The sequence below is a fragment of the Phascolarctos cinereus genome, unplaced genomic scaffold, assembly GCF_003287225.1.
Source record: "Phascolarctos cinereus isolate Bilbo 61053 unplaced genomic scaffold, phaCin_HiC Scaffold_3;HRSCAF=262, whole genome shotgun sequence".
In the NCBI taxonomy this organism is placed as follows: Eukaryota; Metazoa; Chordata; class Mammalia; order Diprotodontia; family Phascolarctidae; genus Phascolarctos; species Phascolarctos cinereus.
Genome location: NW_027555736.1, coordinates 86,868,139 through 86,888,092, shown reverse-complemented (window position 1 = coordinate 86,888,092; position 19,954 = coordinate 86,868,139). Strand labels below are relative to the sequence as shown.

General features: G+C 39.5%; 1 protein-coding gene across 1 annotated transcript in view; it reads right to left on the bottom strand.

Moving 5' to 3' along the window:
* Window positions 1–15,745, bottom strand: part of FGFR2 (fibroblast growth factor receptor 2) — a 116,778-nt gene extending 101,033 nt beyond the window's left edge. The window contains 2 exon segments of the mRNA XM_078151020.1: window positions 9,406–9,675; window positions 14,990–15,745. Of these exon segments, the coding sequence (XP_078007146.1) occupies window positions 9,406–9,571 (166 nt within the window). The 5' untranslated portion in view covers window positions 9,572–9,675; window positions 14,990–15,745.
* Window positions 15,746–19,954: the final 4,209 nt, after the last annotated feature.

The following is a 19,954-nucleotide window of genomic DNA, read 5'->3' as shown; positions in this document are numbered from 1 at the left end:
ACTGATGCAAGGTAAGCAGAGGCAGAAGAATAATATACATAATATATCACCAAAAATAGCAGAAAGAAAAACAATCTTGAAAAGTTACACAACCCTAATGAGCGCAGAGACCAGTCTTGAACTTTTTGCTATGACAGACAGGCGGTGAGCTACAGGTACAGAAAGATGCCTACCTGGTCAGAAAGACCAACACACTGGCTTCTTTTCTTTAAGTTTATTTGTTACAAGGGAGCATTTGATGATAAGGTGGGGGGAAGGTGTCGTTTGGAAGTGAACAAGATGCTAAAAAAAATCCATAAAACATTTACTTAAAAATAATAATTGGCTCCAAACCTAGACAAATCTTTTCACTTAGTAATCCCACTGTCAGAATATATTCCAAGGAAATGTACAAACATGTATACAGAAAACCCAGAAACGACGTCAATGTCCTACAACTATGCCATGGCGAAATAGATTTTGTAATAAAACTGCATTATAAAGAATAATAAATGCAAGGGTATGCTAAAGTATAGAAAGATGTATGTGAAATGGTGCACGATGTCAAATTTAGCATAAGGCAGAGTGGTACAGCAGAAAGGATTCAATATTGGAAATCAGAAAACATGGTTTCAAATCCTTGGCTCGAAATCCTTGGCTCTACTCACTACCTTCTGAGTGACCCTGGGCAAGATACTTAAACACTTAGGGTCCCAGTTGCCTCATCTTTAAAATGAGATTAAACTAAGTGACCTTAAAGGTCTCTAAATATATGGTACCCTGAACTAGGAAAGCTGTGTATAAAGCAACAACTCTGATCCTAAACCCAAGTTGTTCTTGAATAGAGTGTGTGTGTGTGTGTGTGTGTGTGTGTGTGTGTGTGTGTGTGACAGAATGAGCCCAAGGTAGGCCCTTCTCTTTTTAGTTCAGGGACTAAATGACAGACAGTAGATATAACCTAGGCAAGGACCTGAGAATCCCCAAGAGATGCTCTACATCTAAACCAAGAATCTTCCAGAAAATCTTTCCAGTACAAACTTTTTTTCGACAGGGCAGAGCATCACACTTACCTCAAAGAAAAGCATTACATCATCAAGCCCGACTTCCACCGGTTTATCCAGCCTAGGAGGTGGGCAACCCAATCAACTCTTTCAGTCCACCATGCACAAACTGTCCAGATCTAATATTCACCATCACGACCGACTCCATAATCCAGTAACACCCACGCCCATTGCTTCCACTGGCTAGAACAACTGCAGAACTGTATGGCAGTCATAGCCCAGAAGTAGCCATGAGCAAATATGTGATTGATTACCACAACATGTTACCAAAAGTTCAAAACCCAACTGCAGGGCAAAAGCAAGGAAAGCATGTTACACTTCCCACACATTTGGTAACTTTTTCCCCCATAATTTTCCACAGGCCCTAATGACAGTCCCTTGGAAGCCTGAAACTGAAAAGCCTTTTCTTGCCAAAATATATTTTTCTTAATGACGTGTGTGCCCTGATTTGTTATTGCATGGCTGCAAAAGCTAACTTTTTTTTTAACAGAAAAAACACTGAAACATTTAGATTGAAAACAGCAAAATGTGCACATTTCTAAACTTCACAAACTTTGCAAAGGGACCCAAGATGGCAGAAAGTATAGGTCAAAGCCTATAGGCACAGTGCCTAACATATAGTAGCCACTTAATAACCTCTTATTGAAATGAACCAAGCTTTGAAACAATTCTGGCATTCTAAACTAAATGTAAATGTGTTGTATTAGGGGACGTTTTCTTTTATGTTGCATTGGGCATTAAGGTTATTCTATCAAAGCTTCCTTTAAAATACCCATTGAGACTTATTTTTGGATATAAAATCATAAAATATCAAGTGCCATTTAAGACCATAATTGTTTTTAATTATACCCAAGAGAAAGGGTTATTGATGCGGGAGTCTGGGTAAAGATTGTGAGCTGTATATCTTTTTCAGATTTTACTGATTTGAAACTTGAAACATTTATAACATCTAATAGAGATTCAATTGTGCAACTACCATACGTCAACCAAGAATGTAATATTCATTTTGTTGAAAATCTGGAAGATTTCGAAGGATGGGAAGAATGCCACTACTAAGACAGAAATCCTCCCTTGGGATTATCCCATTGTCAACTTCCAATTTCAAGTGGAAAGGTTTTCAAAGGGTCTAGATTCTTAACTTGCCAATTCCAAGGATCCTTATAATCATTTTGTAACTGCACACACACACACACGCACGCACGCACGCACACTTGGCCTTTCCTTTGAATTTCCAGATATTTCTAAAAACAATTAGAATTTGTCATGTATGGAAAAATTCAACAGTAGACTACTATGTGTAAAAAAATTAATCCACACGTAATATAGATGGGGAGTGAGGGCCAGAAAATATTCATGAAAATGTATGCAGTATTTGTTTTTGCAGTTATATTATGGGTCTGAGTTGAGCTCTTTTAAGGGAAGGTGCTACATAAATCATACAAATATGTATGCCTTATAACCTCATTCCTGAGCCTATCAGCATTTTCATTATAAGCCATTTTTCAATTTCCTCATAAAAAGTGTCACCATGAGCTGAAATTCTACGTATATGATCTGTTCAGAAATAACCTAGGATTTGCTACTCTCTAGTTGTGCAAGAGGTAAATAGGGCTGCAACAATTTGACACTGATTCAGAAGGCAATTTTAATACATACGAGATGGGTCAATTAATCTCAATTGTGGAACAATTGTTTACCATTTTCTAGAGTGGAATAAATGGCACCTGCTGATGACCAAGTTTTAAAACTTGCTAAGATACAAGTTTTTCCCTCTATCTCAAAATACAATTTTTTTCACTTTATGCATAAATATTAATTAACTTGATCATAAAGGCTAAAAGGACAGCACTAATATACTTTCTCAAAACCCTGAGGAGTTAATAAATAAATAATTTAAGAGCTGGGAGGTCACATGAGGATAATAATGGGCTACTCCATTCCATCTTGGAGTCTACTCCTTTCCTTGGCTGCCATCTTGCATTTTCTCTGTGGCTGAACAATCCTTGGAAAAAAATAAGACTGATTTAAATACTTAATATTTCTCTGACCTTGGGCAAGTCACTTTTCTGGGACCTAGTTTCCTTGTCTATAAAATGCAGTGGCAAGGGAGATGGATGAGATGGTCTCTAAGGTCTGTTCTAGGTCTAAATCTATAATTATCAACTATGTTCTTCTAAGCACTGACAGTTATAGTTGAGAACGGTGGGAAGGGAAAATATTTTGAAACTTGCACTTTCATAAAACTCAGATGTAGGCATTCTCATAATAGTACCTGGGATAAGAAATTAAAATAGCCATTTCCACACACACACACACACACACACACACACACACACACACACCACACCCCAAAGCACCACAATATCACCAAATAGGTAATACTGAGGCTTCTTATGGAACCTTCCTATTTGCGAATGGCCTGGAAATGCATGGCTACATGACCTCCTCTCTTCATTCCTCACCTGCCATCCAAAGATGCTATAGTATCCTAATCCTACCCCTCATGCAGCAAGGTAGAGAAACTGGCCTCAGATTCCATAAGAGACTTGAAATCAAAAGCAACAAGGCCTCTCCAGGCCTGGCTTCCCTGTTGTTCCAAAAGGACTATCTGTTGGCAAGCAATAAGAGGAAGTCACCCCTACAGAAAGGAAAGATGGAGGTCATCAGGTCCTATGGTGATTATCACTCAGCTAACCAAAATGGAGCTCAAGTTAATCCTGTGTCAAAAATCCTGCAAGGGAACTATTCCTTAAATTAGGAACTTTGCTTCCAGGTTTTGTACACACTCCTTGCAAAGATGCCCCATGATAAGTCTGAAGAACAAAAACAACTTTCACCTTTCAAACAGATCATTCAGCACCTCACTCTCCTCTTGCTCAGCGGAACACCAGAGGCATGGGAAGGAGTCACATATATAGAGGACAAATCCAGTAGCTCTGTGTTTGGCAAACTAAAGAGTTTAAATGGAGGGAAAATGAAAAAAAGAGGGGGGTGGAAAGGCCACCTCTGAATCTCAAGAGGCTAAAAAGAATGCCAAACGTATGGTGAAAACTCACCTTTTGAAACAAAGACTCAGCATACTTATATGTCACAGCATGAAACTTAAAAGGTCAGTAGCACTTGGGTGGGGAAGGTGAAACACAAATTTGAGAATGTGGAGGAAAAAGAAGCCATTCTTGAACCCCCTGCTAAAGGCAGTCATCTATGCAGATGTAAACAGGTAATGCATGTAATAGCTAGCTCAAGGAAAACAGATAGACCACAGACTTAGTTTTATGAATCCCAAAGTAAATTTCCCAGGTCCTCAATTAAAGATTAATAAGAGAGCTTGGAGAGAACCTAACAATGTCCTACCAGTATTAAGGATGGGTAGTGGCTTCTTCACCATGGTCCTTACAAAGTAAACATGAAAAAGAAATCACCTCTAAGCTGAATGGCTATTCCCTGCATTTTATTTTGAAATGTGAACTGCAAACAAAACCTTTCCTGATGAAATATAGCTGCCGGTTTTCTCATGTCCTTTTAATTACTCATTATGTCTGACATTGGCATCTCTTTACCCTGGGCTGCAAAGGCATTTAGATTGTGACTTCTAGCAAGGTTGTAAAGGCATGGAATCAGTCATAGAAAGTTCAAGGTGACAAAGCCTACAAATTATCCAATCCAACCCCTTCCATTTTACAGACCCACAGAAATCAAGGACTCCCAGTAATTGTCTGAGGTGATTAGGATAACAGGACCATAGAATTTTAAAGCTGCCAGAGGACTGAGAGGTGACTGGTATGGGGTAGTGAAAGGTCAATGGATTTGGGCTCAGATCTGGGTTCAAATACACACTATATTCCATATTAGTGGTATGACCTTGCACAAGTAACTTCATTTCCTTGAGTCTTGGTTTCCTTCTCTATAAAATGAGGGCCTAGAAGTCAAGGTTTTTTAGATGGGTGGTGGCAACTAACATAGTAATTCTACCCAAACCAGAGAAATTAAATTATTCTGTTTTGCCAAGCTTGTTTTCAAGATGTAGTATTAAACACAGGTCTGTGTATGAGTTGTGAAATATTTTACATACTAATAAAGAATGTGTACTCCTTTGTGTATTCAGCTTCATAAGCCTGTATTTAGTTTAACTGGGCAAGAATAAGTCTTTGTTAGTAGACTCTCAAGTTACAGTCAAATCTTACATACCAACATTAATGGAGTATAGTAAAGATACAGATCATATAAAACAATAAATAATTTTAAATGATTTCTATCTGGAGGATGTGTGTTATTTTTTTAAACCTACATTAAAATACGAGTGTATCTGATACTTCAGGAATTTACAAGGCCTCCTGGCACAGGGCAAAATGTGAGAGACGGAGGGGCGAAATTCTGCCTTTGGATTGCTTCATCAGACTCTTACTCCAACTGACCAGGTACAAGTCATTTGCCTTCTCTAAGCCTCAGTTTCTTCTTCTGTAAAAGGGGGAAAGCGGTAAGTAGCACTAGATGACCTCTAACATCCCTTTCATCTCTAAATCTATGACCCTACCATCTTAAGATCTGTAACATGCGGACGACAATGTTTGCATTACCTATTTTATTAGGTTGTTATGAGGACAGTGCTGAGGACAGAACACAAATGTGAGCTGTTCTTATTACAATGCTTGAGATAATACAAGGAAGCCATACTTTGGAGACCTGACTCGGCATCCTGCACCCTTCTGAAACTCCAGCCTGGTGAAGGCACCAGCACCACCACCTTGTACACCCCAACTCAAGTTAAGCAGTTACCCTCTTGAATTAGTGTCTTTTATCAGGTTCATACTTTCTCCTGGGTGGGAAAGTAATTAAGTGTTTTGGTTTAAAAAGGGACTTTTATTCCAGCTCCAGCTGGGCTAGAATAAACAATGATCCTGTTAATGTCAACAATGACTTAATTAAGCAAAGTAGGTGACAATGTCAATAACAACTTGAAAGCTAGATCTGCCTCCTCCCAGGGGTAATATCAAGAGTTGACTGTGCTTTAAATAATAAGAGTATTAATCAACAACCTACTGGAGCCAATAACTGTACTTGCTTCCTGAAAACGGTAAATTCTCATTTCAAAGGTAAGTTGCATTTTTTGACAAAAGTAAAGCCTTCTGGAGGTCTGTCATTAACAAACTATTTTTATGAGACCTGGGTATAAATACTGCTTGTTTTTGTACCTAAAAAAAAGGTGGGGGGGTTTGGGGATAGTGTCAAGACACTGGGATAGAATTACACTATGGAGTGAAATGATAGAGTAAAGGGTCATTCATCTTTCTGTAGGGTTAGAATGACCTTTCACAAACAGGAGGACCCTTTTAGAAATTTTTCCATCTGGATGCTTTTTTCCTCTAGTTAATTCCCATAAAACATTATTAAACTGAACTTCCTAGTTAATTAACCACTAAGAATCTCCAAAGATAGAATTTCCTAAGAGAAACAAGCAAGAGAGTGCATTCGCCAGACTACTGAATGTAGTCAGAGGGCTTGGGTTCAAAACCTGGCACTGCTTCCTATATGACCTTATGCTGAGTAATAAACTTATCTGAGCCTTCATATTCCTCTCCTGAAAAATGATAACACTGGCTTGTGAAGTCGTTTCCAACTATAAAGGGCTATGATAGGTGCAGGTTTGACTTGCTATTTACTAAAACTAAACAGTTCACCAAAAAAGCACTTTATCTCAATTTTAAGCAGAAAGCCTTATATAAGAAACCAAAGCTTTTAACACCTTGCTCTAATCATGTCTCAATGATTATATAGCAGGGAAGTTAAAAGTAGATAATAAGAAAGCAACCAACCAGCTAGTAAATCCGGTTGTTAAGACTAATGAGTATTCATTTTTAAACTATTTTCTTGTATATAATTAGATTCTCTAAGTAACAATCTCTGACCAAAATACTCTTTTCAAGAGAAAATCAAGCTCTAGTAGAATATGATAGTGTAGAAGCACTTGTGCTGATACTATGGGCAGCAGTAAGCATGGCTGATTGAAAAATTGATTAATATCCAAAGCTCTTCATAGGAACACCATTGGCATGTGCTTCCAACACATCTACCAACAGCCTACAAAACTGGAAATGCGCTTATTACAAATATTTGACTGAAACACCTAACATCACATAATTTTTTAAACTAGGTAGAGCCTTAAGAGATCATTTAGCCCAACTTTATTGACAGATAAAGAAACTGAGTCCAAGAGGATGATATTTAACCAATTACAGGCAAACACTTAGCAGTAAAACCAGAAGTAGCACCCAACTCTCTCATGACTTCCCACACATTGGTTAACTAGGAATTTTATCCAAAGAACCATTCTGGAGAATTGTTTCTGTCCACACACAAACACTTCACTCTACTTTTCCTTTCAATATGAGTTCAAAGACCTGGGTTCAAATTCCAGCACCATTTACTGCCTGGATAACTCTGAGCAAGAGTTGTCTGCCTCAGTTTCCTCACCTGTAAAAAGAGTAAGATGACTTCTAAAGTCCCCTCCAACTTCAAATCTATGATCCTAAGATTCTATGACCTTTCTCATAAAATTAATAGGATTTTAAAATAAATCCTCCATGACCATATAATGTTGAAATAAATTCACTATCACGCTGTAACAAAAACAATATAAATTAAGATGAAAAGGGCTACTTTCTTTAAAAAAAATATACACAATTTACTGAACTTACTTTTTTTCTTTACATCTGAGCACTACTTTCCTAACTTGTGTTATGACGTATACTCAAGGTAAAACTAGCAAATAGGGAAACATCCATTTTAACTCATGGCAAGATGAACTTTAAAAAATACAGGCATATCCATCAGAAATCAAGGACCTTTCGGAAAATGGCTTCAAATAAATATTTTTAAGCTACACATCATTTTATAAAATGAAGTTCCTGATGTATTACATATGTAACAAGAATAATAAGAGGGAAATCTGTAACTTTTCCAACCTTTGTTTCAAACTCACACCAATTTCCCTTCTCGGGGCTATGAAAGCCTTTATTATGCCATCAGACCTATTAATTATAAAGTCCTCATTCCCTTTCCTTAACAAAAGTTCAGCATTCTGACTTTCGCAATCACTTCAGGTTAACAGTGTCTCAGTGCAGGAAAAGATTTGACCTTGTTCTTCAGTAACTGTCACACATTTCTGGTGTTCCTTTTGAAATCCTTGTGTCGCCTGACGTAAGAATTCAAATCTGTCCTTTTCCTCTCCACCCCCATCACAAAATCACTACCATTTGTTTTTCTAACTAAAGCAGAAAATCTTTGTGCTGCCTTCACTGCTCCAGCCTGGCCTTCATGTAATCACATTCTTGATCATTTAACCCTCTAACTCTGACGCTTCCCTATAACAGCTGACCTGAAGCTGGGGATCACTCATGATGGAGGCGTGCTCCTAAAAGGCAATGGGGCACCAGGTGGGCAATCAACAAATAGGTTCATTAAGTGGTGATGAGAGTCTGGCTTTTCCTTTTTTATTCTCAGATTACCACTTGAAAAATAACTCGGCTACTGATATTCTTTCGTGATGACAGATTTCAGTCTTACACTGACTAAAAGACTTGGCTAATGTGATTTCCGAAGAGACTACCAGAGGACTCAATTTTGTATATCTAAATATATTCAACCTCAGTACTAAGGCTTATTGTTCCACCTTGTTTTAAAATGAAATTTTGAAAGTTGAGACAGTTCTGGTAAATGTATAAGTGAGAATAGGGTGCAATTTACTTCAGAAGTAGCCAGAAACAAATGCCAAGCTTTTGTGATCTAGACTCACTAAAATCACATTGACTTAAAAATCAAGAAGACTGCTAGATATCTAATTTCTGCATTCTGAACTTCAGAAGGACAAGTTATTCAAAAAAAAAAAATTAAATGTCAATAATGCAGGAGTTTGGTGATTTCCCTGGACAGTTCTCTTTGTTAGGAAGCAGTAACCGTTTGTACTTTATTCAGGTATATCTCCCAAGCTGGACTGCTGCAGCAGTGTATGTATATAATGAATACAGCATTCATCCTTCACAGCTTTCCAAGGAACTGGGAGAGGGATAGCTAAGGGTAAATTGTTTGCTGGCTTCCCCATTCAGAATAAAGAGCTGCAGAAATATCAGAAATTGTGAAGATGTATCTTCCTGCTTGTGTCTCCCCAGTAAATATCTCTCCTCCTTTAAAGCTGCTCTCCCCTCCAATCATAAACCTGAAGATCATTCCAACATTCTCAATGGATTTTCAGTTATAATGCACAGGCAGCAGGTAATCGCAAAAAATAAAATTTCAAAGATCATGACATTTCCACATAGAGAAAATTGGAACAAAACTTGGGATCCAAGAGTGTAAGGAAATAACTTACCTTCAGGTTCTAAGGTAGTGTCCTCAACTAAATTGAATGATGGTCTGGCCAGGGAAAAGGTTGCCATGGTGACCAAGACCAGGCATAGGAATCGACCCCAGCTGACCATCTTCACTGTGCCAATCCCGGGTCCTTTTCCATAGTTCCATGTGGACATTAATCCCATCTGAACACCTCTAAACAAGCATGGACCACAAGCAATCCCTTCTGCCTTGGAAAGGCTCAGAAATGTGGCTGTGATCGTGGCTGCTGCTGCTGCTACTGCTCCTTCTGCAGAAGGAAAGAGATTCGGTGTGTCAGTGAAATCATCCTGAATGCCAGCTGAAAATCTTACCTTAAATCCAGAGTAGGAGGGTTTCTCCGATATGAAAAAAAACTGAGTTATCATTCACTATCTATGAATTATTTCCATCGTCATCTCAGATCCTCCAGCATTTTTAGAATCCAGTTCCAAAAAAGATTGGGGTTTATGCCAATCATTAAAAAGTTAAGATTATTTCTCAAAAAAAAAAACCTGAAATACAAGACCATCTATGGGTACCCTAGAAGAGAAGAAACAGCCAGAAAGGTACTTCAGTTATTCCATGTATATTGTTTTTAATCACTTGGAAATTTAGATCCCTGTCCATCACTCTTCTCTTCCCTAGAGCAAGAGAAACAATCCCGACCTTAGTTTCAAGGGCAGTACAAGCAGCAGCTACAAAAGAAAGTTAAAAATAATCCATTTGGCATAATAGGACTTGTTAACTACTCTTCCTTCAACTTTGTGCTTGGTAACAATGGAAATGTGAAGAGCACTGGTCACAAACACATTTCTGCTGGGCAAGCAACCAGCCTAGAAGAACAGAATGCCCTTCACTTTGTACCAGGGAAAAGGGAAAGGTAACACATCAGAATAAAAACAAATGTTTGGAAGCCCCAGAGAAAACAATTTCTACCAGTCTTCCACTGGTCACAAATCAGTTTCAAATGCAAATGTTTTGTTAACTCTTTCTTCAAACTAGCCATTTAGTTAAAAGAATGAGGGAACCAACCAGCCTGGATCCTCTACCACTATGAGTCAATCAATGCCCATTACCACAAATAATATTAGTTCACATTTATTTAATGTTTTGGGGTTTGCAAAGTACTTTCATTCCTTATTTCATTTGATCTCCATCACCTACCCTGTAAGGTATGTACTATTATTATCATAGAATCATAGATTTAGAGCTGGAAGAGAACTTAAGAGTTCATTGATTCCAACTGCCTCATTTTACAGACAAAGAAACTGAGGAACATAGAGGTTGAGCAACTTGACCAAAGTCAATCAAATAAAGTTGGCCAAGGTCACTCAGACAGCGTCTCAAAGATAATCTTTAAAACCAGGTCTCCCGATGCCAGTCTAGTTCCCCATCCACGAACTATTTCTCACCAAAAGTGGCCTAACCTGGGAGAAATCACCTTTGACCTGGATGAAACAGATTAACAGTCTGACATAATCTAAATACATAAGTAAGAGAGAAGCCAAGCCCAAGAGTAAACAAACAGAAAACCCTAAATCATTTCTATGTCTCTGAGACCCAGATGCTGATCTAGGGTTTGGCCAATAACCTAAGGTTAGCAACTATTTGCCGAAATTTCCTAAGTGGCACCTGTAGAGAAGAGCTCAAGTGGTTATTTTGTTTTTTCCTTAGTCCTATATTAAACCTTTCCCCATAAGATGTTTATGGAAGAGTAAAATATTAACAAATTACTTTTCATTTTAGCAATCTTTTCAAATATTCAAACCAGAGACAGACTAAACTGCATGCGAGACAGAAGAATATGGTACTGAACTTGCTTGACTTCTTTGCACCTCAGTTTCTTCATCTGCAAAATGAAATAGTTGGACTCAGTGGACTTTACAAACTTTTCCAGCCCTAAATCTGTGATTCTATGACCATGACAGCATTGACCTTACAGGCTAGGTGATGAGTAAGAGAACTGATTTCCAATAAGCCTCTGCACCACTCACCCATCTCTTGTTAATTATAAGAGCTACAACAAGTCATTAAAGTCACTGGGCCTCAGTTTTCTTTATGAGTAAAATGTGCAGAATTATGCCTGCCTTTCCTACCTCTCAGGGTTGTCATAAAGAACAAACGTACAAGAAAGTGCTTTGTAAACTATAAAGTGTCATGTAAACATAAGGGAACATTATCATTGTCCTACAAAGGGAGAAGTTTACAGCCTTAGAGAATCTGACTCCCAAAAGGAGAGTGAGTAGAGCTAACCACAACTTCAGACTTCACAGACTGTGATTCTCTTGGAACATACAATGTGCATTTTTTTCTGCATTCTATGGATGATGATCCTGAAAATAAGGTTTCAAAACTACAGAGCTTTTCCCCAAATTTCTAATCAACTTCATGGTCCAGTTATGAAATATATTTCAACATTGCATGAGCTTTCACATAATATCCCAAATTGCTCCCACTGACCTTAACTTAAAAACGTTGCCACTGTAAAGATAATTGCCAGAAACAGTTTTAAAGAGGATGCAACACTATTTTCAGAAGGGGAAATCCAAAGAACCACAGGTCTAATGAGGGTGGGATACTTTCTATGTTAATTATAGACTCTGCTCCCCTAAAAACACATATACATATATATGTATATATAATACATGTATAGATGCATACACATATCAGTGTTTTATACAGAGATAAACAGATATATACATTAAAGACATACAGATACATGCATACAGAACCCTGTTTTCAATTCAGTCCAATTTTTTAAAATTTGCTGTTTCTAAAATCCCTGGCTTCTGTGGTATAATTTTCAGAGTCCTCAGATTATAAATGTATCTATTTCTAAAGCATCTACACTCATTTGAAGTGGAAGATGAATGAACCTATTTATGATAACCACAAATATTCTCAAGGTGGATTAAAAAAAACCAAAAACTTCCTGATCCTTCAGGAGTATGCTGATTGTAGCATCCTGACAATCTTTCACTACAAACAAGGTAATCCTGACAAAACTCCTTCAGAACTCCAATCAAAAGTCGATTTCTTTCATGCAATTATCTCGACAGAAGACCTTCTAAGATAACGAAATGTGTGTAGTGTCCCTGAGTACCTAACAGCATCCTAGAAACAGAAACTGAAGCTCAGGTCCATGGATGCTATCATCTTCTGTGACCAATCCTGTACCTAGGCTATTCCACATTAAACACTCATTGAAGAAATATTGCCTCATTTTAGGGTGGCCAGGGCCTACCACAACATTCAATGAAATCAAGCTCTTTCCTAATGTTCCCCGCCAGAGTTTCCAATGTATGGCAAGACCTCCTACACTGGATAATTATGTACCTCTACTTCAATGTTTGGAACACAGCCCCAGCATGCTTCTGGCCTCCACAATCCCAGCTTCCTGACTACAATACCATAATCCCTCCTGGAGTCTCAGACTCAGTGAAAGCCGCACGTAGTGTTTATTTTTCCCCTTGAAAGGGAACTCTGTCTCTCAGCTCAGCCTGTACGTGGGGAGGTGCTGTCAGTCCTCCAATGATTGATCATTCTCCCAGCCAACCCTCATCAAGTCAATTTTCACCTCGTCACATACCTGCCCAAATTACTTTGCCAAACAGACAGGCAGGAGAAAGCAGCCTGGGATACAGGAAAGATGGCCCTAGTTTATCCAAGCTACATCTGAACTTTAAAAAACAAACAAAAAACAAAGCCCACCCCACACATAAGTATTAGTGAAGGACTCGTGTTAGTAAAGGTTAGCTTTAAATGTTCTTTTTTTCCCCCCTCTGTGCCATTGTTGATTTAATTATGTTCAGTTCTCCTGGGAGAGATTTCTCCTTTGTAGATACTACGTCAAGAAAGTCAACAGAAGCTAACGTAATGATGTACCCAGTCTGGAGACCCAAAGCGCGACAGACTTCCTTCACCTCCTAAGGAAAAACCTTAAGATACAAGCGTTTCAGCTTCTCCTAAGGGATTACCAGGGAGCCGGGAGCTAACAAAGTGCAGCAGCTAATGTAAAAATAAAATTCCTTCACACATTTAAATCTCGAAACAAAAAAGTCTCAGACTTGGTATTACGGTCCCTACATGTTAATTCTTGAAAGCGTAATGAGAATTTGCAGGCAGCCCGGGTCTTTTTTTTTCTCCCAATTTCATTGTTGGATTTCTTTCATTTGCCTGCCTGGAATATCCTGTTTTTCTCCAAATCTTTCACCACTAAAGAGGTGGTGGAAAATCTGCATATTAATTGACATTCCAGGGAGAGCTGGAGGGGCTACTGATTGCTTTCTATTCAAACTAAACAGGCTTTTCACATGAAAATGAATAAAGGCTAGTAGAAGATTTACAGGGATTTGGTACAAAGCAGACAATAGGGTTTTAAATGTTGATAGCTTTTCACACCAAACACATAATGGTTCACTGTGTGAAAAGATAGCTTTTGCTTTAAATATACATTTTATTCATTTGAGAAAGGGAAATTTATTGGCTTCCAAAAAAAAAAAAGTTTGTAGGAAAACACCGGGACGGTCTCTGAAGGCTCCCGCCCACCTTGGTCTCTGGGGCTCTAAGTTACTTTTGTATCTAATTTTCTCAGAGCGTCTTAAACCCACTGCTGCTGATCCCCGTAGGCACCCCTGGCTTTTTGCGAGTGTACTCAGACTCCATGTGCAGGGTGAGCGTGTTCCTCTCGGGGAAGAGGATTAGCACACAGGTTTTCACGTTTGCCATTTCAACACACTCCTCCCCTCCTTTGCTCTCTCCGCAGACATCGTCCTAGGGAGTTGGTGCTGAGGTTTCCCGGGAAATCTGGGCAGCCCTAAGGGAAAGTCTACAAATCCTCTCCATCCTAAGCGAGAGACTCATTCTCAAGCGTTTGAACTAATGCAGATGAAGAGAATTAGCTGGATAATAACCGGGGATGTGGGGCGGGGAGGGGGCGGAGGGAGTAAGCGATCCCTTCAGCCGGGGCACAAACATGGGGGGGTGGGGCGTTCATCTCGATTGATCCTGGATGGAGATCTCACGTGCCGGAGCCACTGAACCAAAGTGATCCAGCGTTGCGAAAGCGCCGCCTCTCCCCTGGACCAGCGCTCCCGCCAGCAAGCCGTTCGGGGGGAAGGGGGGAGGAGTGGGGAGGAAGAGGTGTCTGGGTGCATCCTCGCTGCCTTTCCAGCCTCCGCGCAGCGTCGCTCGCTAAATCAGAATCTAAAGCGCGGCTCCAGCAGGAAGGGGGAGTTTGGGGAAGAAGCCGGGCTGCAGTTTTGACAGGGGAGGCTTGGGGAGGAGGGAAAGAGGAGAGCTTGCAAGAGGAGTGAGAGCAGGACGACGAGCTACTCAGCTCCAGACAACTACATCTAGTCACTCAACCCCGAGCCAGAACTGTCTCAGCCGGCCCCGACTCCTCGCAAGTAAGCGCAGAAGCAAAAATAAAGGAGTGGAGAATCAGACTCCCGTAGGGCTCCCCACCCCCAGCCTCACAACCAGAGTTCATAGCTGGGCCGCCGCGGCATCTCTCCCTCCGGCTTCTACGTTTCCCATTTGTATCGGTTCGGGTCTGACTTGTCCAGCCCCAGGACTATTACCTTGAATGGCAAAGCTCCGAGAAAATGCGATCTGCCTTTTTGCCCCAGCAGCAGGCGCGTATGTAAGGATGAATCAAAGTGATGAACCCCGGGTCCCTTTCGGGGAAAACTCAAGGGACAAAAACAATCAGAAGAAAACAATTGTCCCTCAGTTATTCCCGGTTCGAGGTACTCAAAACGTTGATGCAAAACCCAGGTTGTGGAAGGGTGCAAACATGATTCCTGTGATCCGCGGCAGTCTTCAAATTGAAGAAGAAAAAAAAGAAAAGAAAAGAAAAGAAAAAGAAAGAAATCAGCCCTTAAGTTTCATCAACAAAACTTTTTTTCCACTTCTGAACAGTTAAAGCTTGTCCAACACCTCCAGCTTTGGAAAAGTAAAGAGTAGTTTCCAGCCGAAAACATCGCTCTCTGAAAACAGACGTCTCGGAACCAGGTAGACTTCACGCGCAGTTCCCCGTTGGAATCTTGAAAGCTTTGTCAAGTCTAAGATCGCTTTTTCTCCTGCACATACACACGCACACACATACACACACTCCCTTCTCTCTCTCTCTTTCTCTCACTCTCTCCTCTCCTCCCTACTCCTCATCAGGTCACTCCCCGCCTCTGTTGAAACCTGAGCCATTTCCTGGACAGCTCTACCCAGCTCTTCCAATCAGAATCCTCGCCTGCAAATGTTTAACTGTGTGCTCTCCGAGGGGATGCTCCGAGAGCGCCGGAGCTCCGGGGTTGGACTCTCAGCGTTCTCTTTGACAACGCCTCCAAGTGGCACAAATTCACTCACAGGCAAGAAAAAGGGAACCTGGATGAAATCTGGACAGAAAATAAAACAGTATCTTGTATTCCTAATGACTGGCTACTGTCCCTTCTCTTCCCAGATCGTCAAAAGAAGTCTAGCGATTGGCAGTTAGGATTAGAGGTTTGTTTTACTTTTAAAGTCAGCACTTGATGGTGATTCTGACGTGAACATTATATGGATTTCTTAAACGCCCTTAATGGTTTGCTATGTTATTATTGGGGTGGGGGGAATCAATGCAACTGAAAAAGTGATAGGCTATAAAGAGGGAGAATTATTCTCCAGGAACTGCATTTTTAATCCTGGAAGAAATAAGAAACGGCTTGGAATCAGTTAAAAGAAATAACCTCTAACAATAAAATTATCCCCACACGCATCTCTACCTCCTCCTCTCATTCTAATCCCCAAGATTAGTTAGGCAAGTAAAAATTTAATTAAATTCCCCGTTCAGGCCTTGTCACTGACTACCCACGTGAATTTAGACAAACTAAATGACTTAGATCAAGAGGTTGGACTGCTTGGTATCTAATCACCTTCCCAGCTCTAACTTTCTATGATTCATTCATTTTGCTCTTCACTGGCTCATTTGGCTTAATTCATCAGCAGCCTGTACAAATGTGGTACTTCACTTTTACTTAATTTGAGAGGTAGAAGAAGATTCTGTTTCTTCCCCAATTCCTATCCAATTCATTTACTGTGTTTTGCTTCAAAATCTATTTTTTCAAGAAATAATGTTTTGAGGCCAATGGAATATGTGAAGAAGAGAAAACAAATAATTGGTAGTCATTTTTACCTCTTAATAGATTCTTCAGAAATGCCTAAAATATTTCACAAGCTTAAAAAATATTATATAGTGTATCATTCATTAGAAACTATAGACTTCAAACACTACACATGGAGGAAATTACTTTTCTTCATGATGCATCATATATTGCTTCTGTTAAAAAAAACATTACTTATATGTAATTTTAAGTGTGATTATAAAATTATGTTTTTGTCAATATGCTGTATCACTTTGGGGAGGGGGCAACAGGATGGCTGAAGTCCTTTCACCTAGGAAATCTTTAAGTTTCTCCTCCTCCTCCTCCTTCTTCTGCTCCTCTTCCTTCTCCTTTTCTTCCAAAAAGATACCTTAGTAATTCTGCTTGTCCTTTTTCATCAATGGGTTTCCAAATTCTCATGCTTTTGTTTCTAAAGAAATGTGGGTGTAATTGTATTCTACAATGCCTGGCACTTACATCCTTACACTCTCCACAGCATAATGGGGAAACACTGTTGTCTCTGAGGTATATTTCTCTTTACTCATTTTCCCATCCATAGGCATAGCTACCAACCATTGAAAATACTGTTAATACATTCTCACATAAATTAATGGCACCGGAAGCTGCAGTACCTATTCCCCATTCATCAATAGCTTTATGTGCTCTGAATGGAAAGGAAGCATTTCACTAAAAATGACAAATAAGGGACCTATTTTAACATTCCAAAGCAATTCTCAGAATTTATTCTTTCTGCAGAAGAAAAGACATCCATCTATCAATAGCATCTTATTCACTTTAAAGTGACTGGGTGTGTGTGTGTGTGTGTGTGTGTGTGTGTGTGTGTGTGTGTGTGTGTGTGTTTTAAGCTAACAAGCCAGCCCACAACATCGACTCTTCAGCTTTTAAAAAGGTTAGGGGTAGGGAGGGGGGAAGAACAGAAACATTTTTGGAATTTAAGGTGAAAAAATCAATTCTGTCATCATATTTAGGCTTCAAGTGACCTCAGTGGGTCCAGAGAAACTTTCATACTGGTTAGGCTGCTGAATAAGAAAATAATCTCTTTATAATTTTTTCTCCCTCTCCTTAAAGTGGCTGGAGTTTTGTTTTTTTTTCCAATCTGCCTCCTGTGAATGGTGCTGCTAATAAGCCTATTAATGAGGTTCCACTGAGGAGTGTGAATAGGTAAATCAGTCCCAATCTGTTGAGGTTCAGGAGCAAGGGCAGTGAAGCCATCAAGAACTAAAGGTGACAGTTTGTGCTGAAATAGGAACAACAGCTCCAGGTTTCAGCTGAAAGAAAAGACAGACAAGGCCCACATTCAGAATCCTTCTACCCCCTACTGAGCTCTTTTTTCTCTGCAGTTTTTACCCTTTTACAAAGTGGCTTGAGTAGTCACCCATTTTTTTTTGAAAGCTCTTGAGACGCCTTCTTTTTTTTTCACTCTAGTAATGATACCTCAATAGAAAGAAAAGAAAATAAGGACACCAATACTTCTATGCACTTTTAAGAAGCAAATTCTTCTGTCTTTTACTGTACTGGTGACAGAAAGAAATGAGGGAAGGGCAGAGCAAGGGGGACCTTAACTGTCAGACTTTAAAAAAAAGAGCTCAATTTTTTTGTGGCCCTTTTCTCTTGGGGGGGGGATAGGATTCTTCATCCCATTTGATGTTATTTACACCTAGAAATTACTGACATTACTAAATTACCACATTTTACTAAATTACTAGAAATTACTAAATGCTGAATACTGTCCTAATAAGCTCATTAAACAAAATTTAGTTCCGTTGATATATTTTATAAGATCAAGTAAAAGCTATGTAAAATCAAAATAAAAAGCCAAGAAATATTGTGATATTTAATCTCTAGGTTTGTTTCACTCAGGTATAAAATCATAAGACAGGATATTTAAGCAGCTAAGTGTTATGAGGATTGTAGGGAAAACTGGTTTTAAATGAGAACACAGTATTTCATTGAAGTGAAATCATTGATCACTAAAGCCCAACATTGTTGATGATTATAACTATAAAATTAAAGATGAAATTTTGAGGGTCAACTTTTTCACCCCCAAAAGCTGTTTTTCTAGAGCAAGTATTCTTAACCCTGTAAGCATGATTTTTTTAAAAATATTTGGATAACTGTACTTCAATATAATTAGCATCCTCTAAAATCCTACGTATTTTGTTTTATATATTTAAAAACATTCTGAGAAGGGGTTGGTAGACTTCACCAGACTGCCAAAGAGGTCCATGGCACAAAAAATTAAATTCCAAAAGCTCTTTGATCTGGTGACATTGGCCTTCTGGCTGTCCCATGAACAACACACTTGTCTCTCAGCTCCAGGCATTTTCTCTGGCTGTCTTCCATGCCTGGAATGTCTTCCCTTCTCAATTAGGCCTACTCATTTCCCTGGCTTCCTTTAAGTTGCAGCTAAAATCCCATCTTTCGCTGGAAGACTTGCCCAACCCCTTTTTAATTCCCATACCTTCCCTCTGTTAATTACTGTATTTTCTATTTATCTTATATATAGCTTCTTTTGTATGTCTCTGTTTGCATGTTGTCTCCCCTATTAAATTATAAGCTCCTTGAGGGCAGGGACTGTCTTTTGCCTCTTTAGGACTCTCCACTAGCACAGTGCCTGGCACACAGCTTAATAAATGTTTATTGATTGACTGACTCTGATATGATGACTTTTAGTTTTCCTTCTTTAGGGGACAAAAATAAAATCCTCATTCAGCTTATAGATCAAGACCTTGAAGGCACTGAAGTGGAGTCATGATGATGATGGGTTTGTTTGTTTGTTTTTCAGTCTTGTCTGACTCTTTGCTACCCCATTTGGGGTTTTCTTGGAAGAGATACTGGAGTGGTTTGCCATTTCCTTCTCCATCTCATTTTACAGATGAGGAAACTGAGGCAAAGAGGGTTAAGTAACTTGCCCAGGGCCACACAGCCAGTAAGTGGCAAAATTTGAACTCAGAGAGGTGAGTCTTCTTCATTCCAGGCCCTGAGCTCTATGCACTAGGCCACCTACCTACCCTGAAAGAACTGGAAGGTAGCTTAAAGGCCATCTAGTCCAACCTCCTCTTATTACAAAGGAAGAAACTAAGGCCCAGGTAGGTGTTGGGACTTGTCAAAGGCCATACAAGCATCAGAGGAAAAGAAATTGAATATGGATCAGCTGACTCTACAGCCAGTGTTTTTATCCTGAGGTCCCCAGAGGTTAAATAATTTGCCCTAAGATCCCACAGAAAGTATGGGGCAGAGCCAGTATTTAAACTTGTTCCTCTGACTCTAAATCCAGCATTCTGGATCACAGTAACTTGTGATCAGTTGGCATTTTGGCCGGATATAAATACGTCCTCCTTCCATCTACCTCCCCAGCTGAGTAAAAACACTGAGCACTTCACTCTGAAA